The following is a 14345-nucleotide window of genomic DNA, read 5'->3' as shown; positions in this document are numbered from 1 at the left end:
GGAGCGGGGTGGGAACTAACAATCAACACCAAATTTCAGAGAGATGGTATGACTTTGTAGAGGTTTTAAAACAAAGTGTTTGTGTTCTGGAGAATTACATTAATTCTAGATGTGGTACCACAGACAGCCCATGGCTTCAAGATCTGTGGCTAAACAGCATTTCAGCAAAACCAGATGTCAACAAACCATGGCAGTGACAGTGACTGAGAAATACTCAAGGGCAAGAAAAGCTAATAGTGATGGAAAACCTGAATTAGCCCTGTGTAGACTGGAGAGTACTGGAGCAGGGCCCGGTATAGCCTTTTGCAGCACCATAAGCACTACTTAGATCAAGTAGCTGGCAAAGCCTCAAGAGAAGTCACTCTTGGTTAGTCCTGAGAGCTGCACATGATCTGGCGTATGATGTAGTTACTGAAAAGCCTCTTAGTGCCGATAATATGCTTGAGCTTAAAAGCTCAAGGAATGGAGCACAAAACCCCCATATATATAATATATAAATGAGCACTTTCCCAGTGGTTTTAAGCAAAATATGGTGGTTCTACAACATTTCTTTTTATCTTATCACATTCCAACCTATGAATCATTCACTGCTGTTAAATATTGAGCAGTGGAGCAATTGGGTCCCTTCTCATCCAGACTGGTACTGATTATCTGTATTGGTCTAGACTGATTCCCTCCTCTGAATAACTCCAACATCTTCTGGAGAGGTCTGAATATTGCTCAGACACTCAGAGGTTTCTTCTAGTCCCTAGAACAGCCTGGTCCGAAGCTCCAGGTCTAGACATGTCCAACCCTGGGAGGGTTCAGATTCAAAACTTAGACCTTGGAATTTCACTGCTTGTGCCCCCGTGCCCTGCTGTTACTGGCCCTAGTAGCTGGAGGGCCCTTTTTAGTGACCTGCCTCTTGTTACTTATGTAGATGGAGCACAGTCCCACCTGGATCAGGAGCATGGATGCTATGTGGAGACCCCTGCTCCAGCAGCTGGAAAGGGGGTGTGCTGTGCTGGCAAGAGAGAGGATTTTAAAGATTCCTGATCTCTCCTGGGCCATCTTTGCTTACATAACCACAGGACTGGGTTTTGCCAAGAGCAGGTAAGAGTAAATTGTGTTGGTGGGGTATGGCTGTGAAATGCATCACGTTCTGCTTAGGATTGCATTGTCATTGAGGCAGAGAATCTTCACAAGCTGAACAAGTTCTGGATTTACAAGTGACTCTCATCTGCCATCTTGGTGTAAACCTGGGGTAACGTCACTAGAGATAGGTAAAAACATCTGAATAAACAGAGGGTAGGTGAGATCAGAGCCCAGAAATCCACGAGTAGAAAGATAATTGATTACCTTGTTCTGAAGAGTCCTTGAGCCTCTAAGTGACACTAGCAGTCTGTAGGAGCCATGCCTTTCCAGACAGGCTCTCCATATGGTGAAGAAAGCCCTGCCTTTCCTGGGTGTGCAGCACACTCAAGCTCTTTGCAAAGGTGAGTGAGAGGCCTATTTAGGAAGTCAGGGAGACATTGGCATGGAAGTTGTGATAGCTTAAGCCTACAAACTTAATAGGGTTTTGCTAATACAGAAGAGTGTGTTGGTGCTTGTGTATGGTATATTGTAATACTGCAGGTAATCAAAATCATAGTGAGCTGAGCTGGGGTAAGTAAGCAAATCTGCTGAGTGGAATACCCAGGCTCCTGGGCTTAATGCAGGGAGCAGGTCCATGCTTTTACAGGTGTGCCTGACTCCAGAGCTAACAACTTGGTGTGCAAGGCAATCCAGAGTCGACAAAGCACATGGCTGGGACCATGTGTGCGGGCTTTTGTACTGGCTGCTGCTACTGGAAAGAGCACGTGATAGTTGTCGTCAGAGTTGTACCAAAGGAAAGCTCAAGGGATGATGCCAGCTTGGCTTTGTTTTTTTTTTCTATCACTCAGCTGCACTGAAGCCTGACACCTCTGGTAGCCAGTAGTGGAGCAGTGGAGAAGCTGGTTTTGTGCTGCGCTTTTACGGGAGAAGCCCGGCTGCATTAACTCTTACTACAACAAGCACCTAGACAACTCGCACAAAATCCAGTGATGGAGGTCAGCTCCACAGAAGCCAGCAGCAGTTCCCAGGGAGGCACCGGCTGCTGGATCTTACCCTTGTCACCTGTACTGAAACGGTGACTTTCACTGAAGCGGTGAGAGAAGAGGAGTGGGGATCCTTTTACTATTCCTTTAAGGTATTCTTTTAAGGCATGCATTACTTTTCTCACATGCTTGCAGCTTTGGTGCATTTTCAGCAATTGTGTGGGGAGGGCAACTAGGATTACTGAACTTTTTTTGCCCAGATATCGGTGGTTTTTACCCTGCAAAGAGAGCCAACAGACAACATGTGTGAGCATTTACTGAAAAGCAAAGTACTTGTAGGAATTGGAGAACATGTCTTAGCCAACTGTATCCCCTCCCAAGAGAGGACAGTACTGGTTTTTTGTAGAGGTATTGTAATTATACATGCATCTTTAATCAAAAGCTTGTATGATTTTAACACATTTTTATGTAATTTCTTATAGCATCATCGTGACATAAGGGATTTCTTTTCAGTTTTCCAGCTGTAACAAACATCGTACACAAGTGAGAGGGGGGTTTTTTGTTGGTTTTGGTTGTTTGTTTGGGTTTGGTTTTTTGTTTGGTTGGGATTCTGTGTTTTTTTATTTGTTTGTTTGTTTTTATCATGAGGGACAGCTTCTAATTAGTTGGTTTGTTTGTTTTTAACTTGAGAAGTGGATGTAGTCTCTTAAAGGCTGTTGTTAAGAATACACCAGATGAGTCATTCAGTAGTGAATGCTGCTGAGCAGCACGGGAAGTATGTTCATTCGTCTCCAAAACCAACCATCACCCTGGCAATATGTGAATGTAGGAAAAGATTAAAGAGGTACTGAAATTTATCTTTCCTTAAGATTTCTATGCCCGTTGCTGTTGCTTAATTGCATGCTGATTGCCATGTCTCCCTTTACTGTTATGGCATGTTGTACAAGTTAAGTTCAAGTTATTGAAAAGTCTGACAAGGAGTACCCTGTTGTTCCTTCTGGAGCTCAGGACCAAAGAGATCAATTTCAGCTGGAAAGATGCAGGCACTTATATCATTTCACAACAGTAAAAGGGGATATATTCAAAAGCAATTTTCATAGCTGTGAGATGGTAGAGCTCAGACACAATGCTGGTGGAATCAGTGGAATTACTGCAGGTTTCCACCCCTCATAAAGAAAGAGATGATCTCTGGTTCTATTCTTAATTAATGAGGGCATATTTTAACATGCTGCTGATACATTTTTTATTGTTAAGATAGTACTTTCCTATTTAGGATTTCAGGGTAGAAAATTCTTTTTTTTTCCTTTTTTTTTTCCCCTTCTCCATGTTAGACTCCTAAAATGCTTTTGAAAAAATATCAGAAGTGACAGCAAAATATTTTTAACAAATTTCTCTTATCTCCTTTCTTCTTTTCACAGTTAGGGCTGTAAATCTAAGCAATGTCATGGGAGAAGTATTTTATAATGGTAAAAGTGACAATTAATTTCATGATTAGAAAGTCCCCAGGCAGAAAAAATGCTTGTTAATCAGAGAGACTGAGTAAATTACAATAATTAGGAAACCATGGATAGTCATGCATGCTCACCCATTGCTAAAGGAAACTTGGTTCTATTAGATGAGAGCTTCTCATTAGATTTGCACTCCTCTGCCAGATGCCTGGCTCTCGCATATATAGCATGAACTTTGCAAGGAGACTCACTGATTTCACATCAATTACGAGCTGTTGATAGGCATGGAAATATTTTGACTCTGGAGACAAGTGACAGCTGGTGCAGCTGCAGGAAAGGAAGGAGAGAACACCTGCTCTGATGACTACAGTGCAGGGAAGACAGGGCTCCTGCCAGCAGTTTCAGTGCTCTGGAAAAGCTCACGTGTGGAAGGTATGGCTGGTACCTGTTGACCTCGGTTGGCTGTCCTCCACCAGCTCTGCCCATGTTGTGGCCGTGCCCTTGTCCCCTCCAGCAAGCCAAACAGCCTCTCCTTCCTCTTCACAAGGGTATGTTAGCAGCTAAAGTAATATAAGTTTCAGTTTGGAATAGGCTACATGAATTTGAAAACAGAGTTCTATGTTCAAAATGTAGCTACAAATAGGGTTTTGCCCTTTTATTGGGATTTCAAACACACTGTAGCCTCTAGCTGATGGTAAAGGCAGCTGGATGAACGGCCACCACACAGGTTGATCTCAGAGCTTGTGTACCAGGGTGCAGACAGGGGCAAACAAGCTATTTCTTCTCAGAAAATGCAGGTGTAATGTATCTTATCAAAGTAGTCAGAGGAAAACATGATCTAACCTAATATATGGAGATCAGGGGAGTGACACTCACCCAGTACCTGTGTTAATGACTTTTCAACAGTTTAATCCAATGACAGCTTTGCAGGATACCTCACATGCTGCTCAAACTATGGGAGCGTGCACTGGTTTCTTCTTGTTCCTCCCATGCTTCAAAAGGACAACCTGTATCCGCCTAAGGTACTGTCTGTATTATACTGTGGTGGCAATGTGACAAAAGTAAAATGATGTGCCTTAGTGCCAGAAAGTCTTGTTACAGGCTTGACCTGTGAGTGCTTCCCTTTTGGAAGCATTGGAGCTTCTGTCTATTCCTCCACTTAACAACTAAATCCTGCACTATTTCAGATTAGAGTGTTTCGCTAGTTCAGTCCTATTTTTTTTTTTTTGGCTCAAGAATGAAGCATTTCCTTCACTTGGAGGAATGCACATGTTCCTCTGGTGGTCATTACTGCAGAAGGGCCAGCTGCTCACCAAGGCTCTGCTAACAAAGTCTGTTTTGGGGCCATGTGGACTCCCTAAGGTGGTTCTCAGCATGCAGAGTTGCAGCTTTTGGGGCAGGACTATGTGTACCCATGCACGACTCACCATCAAAGATGAGCTGGTGCTTCCATGGCAAAGGCACTGCCTCATCCCCACTAACATTCAGGTCTTGCTGCTGTGTTATGACAAATGGTCTCTGAAAGCCCAGATGCCTTTCCAAGAAGCATCCAGGTAGGTTACTGTCTTAAACCACAAGGAGTTCTGTTGTTTGTTTCAGCACCTAATTCAGAACAGATGTGCAAATTGGTATTAATTACAGCTTCAACCTTCCAGGCCAAAGGAGTGTTCATTACATCCCTTACAATCTCCTCCACACGTGTTTAATCTATGTGTAAAGGGGCCCTAAGTGAGCGTCAACTTCCCCCTGCCAAATGCAGTAGTCTAGAAGGAACAGAGGTCATCTGAACACCTATGACCTTTCTCCACTTAACTCTGTAAGCCTGACAAGATACAAACCAGAAACCTGTCTGGGGAGAAGCTGAAATCTCAGAATAGGTTTGCCCCAGTTGTCCACAGAGTTGGAAGGCTTTGTCAGGGCTGGAGGAAGCAGCTCCTCTTGCCAAGTACTCACCACCCCAGAAGCTTCCCCAGTGGTAGGAGAGGATTGAGTAGGGATCATCTCTCTTTTAAGAGGTCTGCTGAGAAATGGGATGCCCTACTTTATGCAGTAGAGTAAAGGTTAGAATGCTCAAAAGGAGAAATTCACAGTTGCTATTTCTTTCTTGGTGGCACTGTGTTTCCACCATCATCTCCTGCCTCCCAGCAGAGTGGACTGACTTCCATCAGGTAGTTAATTTTCTTATTTTGTTTTCTGCTGCACAGAGCTGAATTCTCCCCTGAGCGGCAGGACACAAAGGTTTTGTTTTTTACATCCACAGTCTCTAGGAACTCCAATGTTCTCCTTTGCCAAATGGGAATCCTAGCCACTGGTCCACACGTTGACACACCCCTCCCTCTGGGCCCATGAGCCCTGGTCATGAGCCCAGCATCACCACAGCAGTGACGCCGCAGCGTTAGAGCTCTCAGGAGAAACTATGTGCATATCAAAACCACAACAGATTATTTTAAACGTATAATGTAAATTCCCAGTTTGTTTCAGGAAGGACTGTTTGATTCTCTGCCTGAAAATGTCCTCTCCCTACACTGTAGCATTTCCTGTACCTACATGTTTAAGCCCATGTAGCTCAGATATTAAACAGGACATCACAGCCTAGATTGAGTAAGGACAAATCTAGGAGCATGCTTATCCATGGAGTCTCTTTACAAAGGGCCTACCATCTCCAGCAAAGACCTGAGGATACCAACATGATAGGTTTTGTAGGACTATCAGGTACCATGGATTTGGCCCCAGCTGTCCTCAGAGCCTGTTTAAATCAGAATCTGGTGTCCTTATCCTTTCATCCAAATGCAGGAGTTGCTTTATCTCGTGGAAGGCATTTGCTTATGCTATTGTTCATTCTGATTTCAAGCAAATATACAGAGCATCCCATGCTTGAATACATAATAGGAAAATAATAATGGGTGCTGTCAAATTTCTGGAGTAATCTCTGCAAATGCAATCACACATTTTATAAAATAGATATATCAAATAATTCAGAGGTAACTTTGCAATCTTTCAGTATGGGGAAAGGAGGAGAATTAAGTTTACACAAATAAGGTGTCAGGAACTCCTGAACACAGCCTCTGTAATATGCCATAATGACTGTTGCTATTCCTGAGACGCTGAGCTGAGAATGTAATAGCTGATCTCCTTGTGAAACTGCTGCTGCAGTGCTGTTGGCCAGGCTGGCTTCATCTAGCAGCTTAATGCAACACGGAAGGGATCTGGCAATATGACATCCCAACTGGGAGCTGCGCTGAGCCAACTAATTTGGGCAGTTTTGTACTAGCAATCCTCATACTACTGTCTCTATGGTCCACACAGCCACATGATTTGCATCTGTCTGCCTCTCCTATATAAATATGCCTGGAAAGTAATATATTTTACCTTTTTGAGATGTTTTAGTTGTACAAGGTAGGCATACTTAATAATTTTACTCTTTTTTGTGATTAGGAAAAAAGCATTTCACAGTTTTAAATATGGCTGTCAAAGTTATACAGTTATGGATGGACCATTGAGTGACCTAATATTATCTCTCATATTGAAAATTCCTATGAAGAAAATAGTAAAATTTATCTTTCCTGATGACATTTAAATCAGGAATATCTGTTTATCTAATTCTGTGGAATTTTCCTAAAGTGCAATATGTAATAACTGGACAGAACTGTCCCCATTTATTAGTCATCTTGTACCAAAACACAGCAGAATGGTAAATATGAGCTATCTGCTAGTAGAATTGAATTATAACATTTGTTACTGACCCGTCACAGCCCATCTATGTAGAAATCTGGGGCAGGGTGGAGGCTTGTTCAGCTGTTATTTGAGTTTGGAAGATCACAGCAATTATCATGTATTAAATGTTGTGGTCTGAAAGGACCCTGCCTCATCTGTGACAGTAAGTCACAGCTAAGAAATAAGTTTGTTTAAAATGGGAGTTCAGAAAACAAATAGATACATCTTTGCTAGATTTCAAAAGAGAAAGTTATCTTAACATAATTACACGTTTCCATGAGAAGGTGTCCTGATTTAGTGAACAGACTTTCTAAGCTTGTCCATTCCATAGTCTAAAAGGAAGAAAAATGCTATAGATCTTTCCTCTGTATAACACATTAACATTCACAGACTGTGAGTGCAATACCATATAGACACAAGCTCATTCAAAACTCCTTCTCAAGTTCAACAGAACAGAAAAAATCAGCTTGGGTTCCTTCAAGTTGTGCCCTTCTCCCAGCCACAAAGACCTCTTGGGAAGTGACTGTTGCCAGCACCTCTGATCTGTTGTGAAGGCTTTGTTTGGCAATGCATCTCATGATTTCCAGAATGTCCCATAACCTTGTGCTGGGAGGATAAACACAGGCAGTCAGAAAGCATTTCAGTAAAGCAGCTTCTGTACGGGAGATATGAGAACTATCAGGCTTGACTGGTGACATTGAAATGGGAAAGCAGGAGTCCCAGAGTCAAACCTGGGCTGAACTTGTTTTTATGCACTTTGAATCAGGCTCCATTCCAGGCCACGCTAATTAAAAAAAATAATCAGCTCCTAGAGGCCTTGTTGCCTTCCAAATGTTTTCCTCTGAAATCCAATTGCAGTAGAAAGTAGTTTCAAAGACAAAATATAGAACTTAGCTTTAAACTTTCCCTTTTCCCCGTCTTTCTTATCTTCACATGAGTTTTTCTCAGAGCTTTTAAGTGTCAATCAAATTGCTTTCCTAAAATTTTCAGGAACATCTTGTGTGAACTCTGTGTAGAAACGTCTTTTCAGTTTTTCTTGCTAGCTGGGAGGACATCCTTCTGAAACAGGTTTGTATCACAGGGGTGGACAGTACAACTTCTGCTGCTTGTAACAATGAGGGCATAAGATTTTAGTGTCCTTCTCAGTTGTTTGAGTATGTTTCTTTCTTACTGAGACGCCTCTCAGCAAACGAATCAAAAATGATTCAGCCATTTTTTCAGCTTTTCTTGAGCAATAGGGGATGGCTTAAATTAATCATCTGAATCTTTACATTTAGGTCATTAGTATTTCCTCCATGAAGCTTGCTTCTAGCCCAGGTATGCCATTTGCTGAGCCTCTTTTTGCAAGACATTTAGTGCCCCTTACTTTTTTCCTTATTGACAGTCAGAATTGCTGTCTACAACTAAAGTATACATAATGCACCTACAGCTTATCTGCAAGCATATTGCTGTTAGGTTGTGGGATTTTTCACAACACGGTTTGTGTAGAAAGTTTCAAAACAAGAAGAAATAAGGATGTCTCCATTTGGCAGTTTAATCAAGTTTGTTCTTTTTTATGTACTAAAGAACCTTTATTTTGTAGGTGGTAAGAATAACAAGAGTCATGACCCCTTCAGTGGCATCACACTTCACTTCTGAGAGACCACTGTTTAAGCTGGTCAACATCTGGCAGAAATTCTTCATCTCAGGCCTCCAAATAAGCATAAGAATAATACTATCTTATCCTTTAAAGACTTATAAGAAGTCTTTCCTAAGACTTCTCTGTTTGTACCATTTCCATGCCAGTAGCCTTTAGACTCCTACTTTTTACTTGCAGAGCGAACATTAGTTCACGTAAAGAGTCACACAAAGCCATGAGTTGTTCATGTTTCTGTGATACAATAAATAACATACGACTTGCGCAAAGTACTCATTTGATTACATCTGTATAAGTACCTTCTAGTTTAAGAATATTCCTTCAGAAAATAGGTCAGATGCATACTTACGTGTGTGCATGATAATTTGGGTAGGGAAAGACTTCTAGAGGTCACCCTGTGCCAACCACTCGAAAGCAAATTCAAAGTATGCCGGATTTCTCAGGGCAGTGCCCATTGAAGTTTTGAATATCTCAGGGGTGGAGAGCCTGCAGCCTTTCTGGGCTCCATCCCAGTGTGTGATCACCCTCATGATGAATACTTTTTTCCTAATGTCTAATCAAGATGTCTCATGTTACAACTCTTACTTGTGGCCTTTCGCCCCTTCACTGTGCACGTCTGAGAAAAACCTTACTCCATCTTCGTCCATAGCCTCCTTTAGAAAGTGTAGGCCGCAGTTAGACCCCAGAAGGCTCCTCTAGGGTTTCTGCTGGGGAGAAATCTGGAGGTAGGGACAGAGAGGTTTTAATTTAGTTTTGCTTTGTTTATTTATTAAAATAACTTTATGAATTATATCAGACGTTGTGCCAGTACTTTAAAACTCCCTAATTAAATTTTGTTGATTAGTGCATTTCTTTGATTCCTTTCAGTGTTGCAGTCCAAAGTGCAATTTGCCTTAGAGGTAAGCTGACTATACATTCCTGACTGGAATCAGTCAAGCTGTATGGCACCTGTCTGCCTCTGGAAAACTAATCTTCTGGTTTATTTCTTTGGGGGGGGATTTTTGGTTTTTTTTCTGGTTTGTTTGGGTTTGGGGTTTTTTGTGTGTGTGCTTTTTTTTTTTTTTTTTTGCTTTGGTTTTGTTGTTGGATTTTGTTTGGGGTTTTTAAGGGCTTTTATTTTTCATCCTAAATGGGGGATGTAAAAACAGCAAATCTGTCCTGAACATTTTCAGTTTTGAACATTCAAGAATCCAGATCTTCTACAACAGGATCAATAAATGTGAAGCTTGACTACTCCATTTTCTTACATGGTCTGCAATTAAAAAGTGAGAAAAGATTTTTCTTTTTTTTTTTCCCCTCCTTAAAGAAAGTGCAATGCAATCTACTAGTGGTGAAGCTGACCGTGAGCATGATGTTTACTCAATTTAACAAGGGAATTTTATATATTCTTCTTACGTGTTAAGGACAGTCTTACAAAATTCTTTGGCTTGCTCCACGATTACAGCTCTCTTACAATCTCAATTTCTGCAATAAGCTATGCTAAAACCATAACTTTTAAAATATACCAAAGTCAGCAGTAAGATCAATTGTGTATTCCCAGAGTTTGATCAACTGGCAGGAAGGAGCTCTCTGGGGACTTAAGCCACCTGTGATATGAGGAATCAGTACCTCTTCTTCACCCAAGTGACCAAGGACATAGTGTAGGAAGGCACCATGTCAGCAAGGCCATGAATTCACCATAAGCTGCCTGTCCTCATATTAAGAGGCCAGCCAGTCACTCCAGGAATGGAGTACCTCTCTCTCTCTTTTTCTATTTGCTCATTTCTTACCTAGAAACTTATTTTTCCCAGGCTGTTTCCCAACCGGCCTCAGCAGCTAGAACTAAACTGTTTTATGTAGAGTCCCCATTCAAGTACAAATATGTTTTGTGCACTAATAGTTGAACATCTTGTATTAGGCAGCTCCTCTGCTATCAGGCAAAGGCTCTGCACCTCAAGACATGAGCAACAGCACCTACATTGGGATGGGCTATTAGGAACCCTCTTCCACAGACACAGCTGGTGCCCCTCAACAGAAGGGATACAAATCCTAAAAGATGACAAAGCAAGGAAGTTGGTTAGGGAGAATTGGAAGGAGGGATGGCATCATGGCACCAAATGTTACCCAATATCTCCAAAAGGATTTAGCTGTGGTCTTGATTAAAACTGCTCACAGGGGTGATCTTTGTCTCAAATATAAAGCAGAATACTCCTCTTGCTAGACTTATCACTGCCTGTGGATTCAGAAATACTATTAGAGAAACAGAATGACAAGCCTCTTCTATAGCCAAAGGAAAATGCGCACAATCTTCAGCAGGTGTTCTGGCTTACATTTCACCCATGAGAGGCTTTTTTCATTGACCAAAGCTGGTTTTAATCTTAAAGCAAATTAGCAGTACATCAATATGCGCTCCAGATATCAAGCACTTCCATGCTCCAAACACAGCAGTCTTGTGGAACAACAGCATGTATAGTGGCTCTAGTCAAGCCAAGGAAATTCTCTTGACTTTGAGTCACCCGTATCTCTAGCTTTTCTAACCTAAATAAACTGGTATATGACACTAATCTCTCTCATAGCATTCTTATGTATTGTAGTTATCACACCCATGCAAAGAAGGCCTTGTCAAAAGCTTCTACACAGAGATTTGGGAGATATTAGTATCTTTCTTTTATCAGAATGCCTCTGATGCCTGTACATGTTGTTAAGAATGCTTTTTTGTAAATAACCTTGCTGAGGATGTTACTAAGTGAGGATTTTTGTTTGATGAATGAACAAGACATGAAATGAAACACTTCTATGTCTAAGCAACCTGAAGGTGATGAATAAAACAAAATTAGAGAAAATGAATCTAGAGTGAAATTCAAGGATCCATCAGCTATCTCTCTAATCTAATAACTATTTTTAAGACTTTCACAGATGGAGGTTTCGCTGAGTCAATCAATCTCTATATGAATGATATATTTTAAGTCAATTTTTTAAAATTTTCATCCTGAATTCTGTGCTATAGTTTTGATTCACTCTTTTTTGTCCAGTATGCAGTGGATCTAAAGAAGAGATTAGTCCTTTCCTAGTCCTTTCCTTTTTTATATCTGTCTTTTGTGTCTTCAAGGGTATGTTCATCTTTTGCTGCAGTCTGATTTTTGCTGGATTTAGCAACTTGATTCATTCAGTCTTTTTTCCCTGGCTATATCCTCTAGACTGCTGTCAACTCATTTCTCTGTGTCTCTCTTGAAGCACTGTGCCTAGGAGTGGGCATAGTACGGTGGAAGGATTAAAGCAGAGGCACACAAGACTAGTGTCGATCCACGACGGTGGCTGTTGCTCTCATGGTAGGATGATGTTACTAAGTCATGTTCCATTTCTGGGCCACTTTACACATGTGCTGTGCGTGAGGGAGGATGTTTTGAAGACTGGTCCAACCCACTGTGATTACACCCACTACACCGTAGAGTCCTATACTTTGTTGAACAGCATCTTGCTTTTTTCCCCGTGTATGTTTCCAACTCATGAAGGAAATTTTGAATTCTAATCCTAGCCTCCATGAAGGCCTTTATCAAGGTGGCCATCCCATTAATAAGCACAGAAGTTTTCATTCTGCAAGTTAACACAGACTGAGAGAGGCGGCAGTGATTTAAGTTGCCTGTTGTTATAGCTCCTTTACCCTGAAGAATGAGACCTTTTTCTCTTTTGTCTGAATGGAAGCTCCAACAAATAGACACTTTGCTTTATTTCTTTGTTTATAGCCTTTCAGACTTATACTATGTAAAGTGTTTGTATTTTTAACTTATCTTTGCAGTCTGGCTTAATTGTTTGTTTCTGCAGCCTAAAATTACTTAACTGTTAATCATTTCTTTTTAACTTGGCAGGAGGGATTTAAGCTGACCATATGTGCTGCTCCCCTATGGTGAGGAAACACCCTTCTAAAACAGTCTCTCTTCCTCCATAGCTATTTCTTCTGTGAGAGTTGTAGGAACATTTGAGTGTCAGATCCTTGTTCTGTTCCTATCCATCAGTGTAATATAGAAATACAGAATTACTTTAAGAAAATAGTCTCCTGATTTTATACCAGAGAAAACAGGAACAAGTCCTGTCCCTTAGTTCCCTCATGTAGGAAATATCTTTTCTGAAATGGAAAGACAAACCAAACCTCGAGGAGAAGTCACGGTTTTCAAGGACAAAAATGATGTGAAATCTTACCTTTTATGATTTTATTACCTTTCAAAAAGACGTTTCCTTCCAATTCCTGTACAAAGCAAAGCATCCCCATAAAAATAGTTCTACCACACCTGTGCCACACATTTTGAAGGGAATTTGTTCCAAGAAGTTCAAGAGTTTTGCAGATACCCCAAAAGGGTGGATTTTCTTTTTTTTTTTTTTTTTTTTTTTTGGCTAAAAGCTAAGCATCCAGCCCACAGAAGTTGTCTTATCCAGGTCACACTATAATCAGTGGAGACAGGCCATCCCATGGTAGGTGAGATGAACGGTGACTCATCTCTGAGACACTGCTATTATCTAGACAACACTATGACAATTTGGAATTGTTCCCTCTTTGGAATTTTAAAGTTAGGTGAGATTACCCAAATGGTAGATTACACTGGTGAAAGTGATCATACCGGGAAGAGTGAAACCATCTCAACAAAGCCTTCACTGTATGGTAATCTAATCTCTGGGTTCAGGCACAGAGTGCAACCTCAAACTGCTCATCACCTTCCCCGCACAACCATATAATCCACAGTGTAGCATGGCTCCCTACCTGGAGCAAAGCTATGACTCCCCAGTAGAGGAAGCATCATGGCTTCTGGCCAGCTGGAGACTAAGAGCTGAGGAGGCACTAAAGCTCACTGCGAAGCAAGATGCTACTTGTCGCTGCTCCATTCCTTTCATTTCACCTTCCCTCCCCATGTTCACAGCTGAGATATTTTGTCTGCAAGCAGCTGGAGCTCTGGTTTCTGCTCGCCCATGACAAAGTCATGGGTTAGTGGCTTCCGAATGCTTTTCATGAGTGTTCTTCCCCAGTTCTGCTCTATTATCAGCCCAAACAGGTACGTGTGGGTCTCACTGGCAGCCTCCTTTCCCCAGCCTGCTCAGGACAGTGCCTTGGGGTCAGTTCTGTACGGCCAGCAGCTGGCACTCCTCTCCAGCTGCAGCCTTTACTTATCTCCTCCAATTTCCTCTTAACTCCCAAATTTTGGGTTTGGTGTCAGGAACTGGAAGATCCCAAACGACTGCATTGACATAACCTGAAACTCATTCCAGTTGCTAGGATATGAAAACTGGATGTGCACTCACCAAACAAGCAAATATGGACACACTCCCTTGTTCTTGCAGACAGAGGATCATGATGCTTGGAGAGCACAAATAGCTTTATTTCTCACTTTCTTTTCTTTGTACACACGCCACTAGGGGACGTTTTGTCATCACGTATCACTGGCTACACAGCTATACTTTTTCTTAGTGGGTCATTTTTCCTTTTCAGTCTTAGTGCACATCTAGATCATGGAGTGGATGTCC

General features: G+C 41.5%; 1 protein-coding gene across 1 annotated transcript in view; it reads left to right on the top strand.

Annotated features, from left to right (window-relative positions):
• The first annotated feature begins 1990 nt into the window (after positions 1-1990).
• NPSR1 (neuropeptide S receptor 1) overlaps positions 1991-14345 on the top strand; it is a 56091-nt gene continuing 43736 nt past the window's right edge. The window contains 2 exon segments of the mRNA XM_032691803.1: positions 1991-2115; positions 2118-2209. Coding sequence (XP_032547694.1) covers positions 2064-2115; positions 2118-2209 — 144 coding nt within the window. The 5' untranslated portion in view covers positions 1991-2063.

This window comes from Chiroxiphia lanceolata, chromosome 1 (genome assembly GCF_009829145.1).
Source record: "Chiroxiphia lanceolata isolate bChiLan1 chromosome 1, bChiLan1.pri, whole genome shotgun sequence".
Classification (NCBI taxonomy): Eukaryota; Metazoa; Chordata; class Aves; order Passeriformes; family Pipridae; genus Chiroxiphia; species Chiroxiphia lanceolata.
This window is presented reverse-complemented; position numbering and strand designations above follow the sequence as displayed.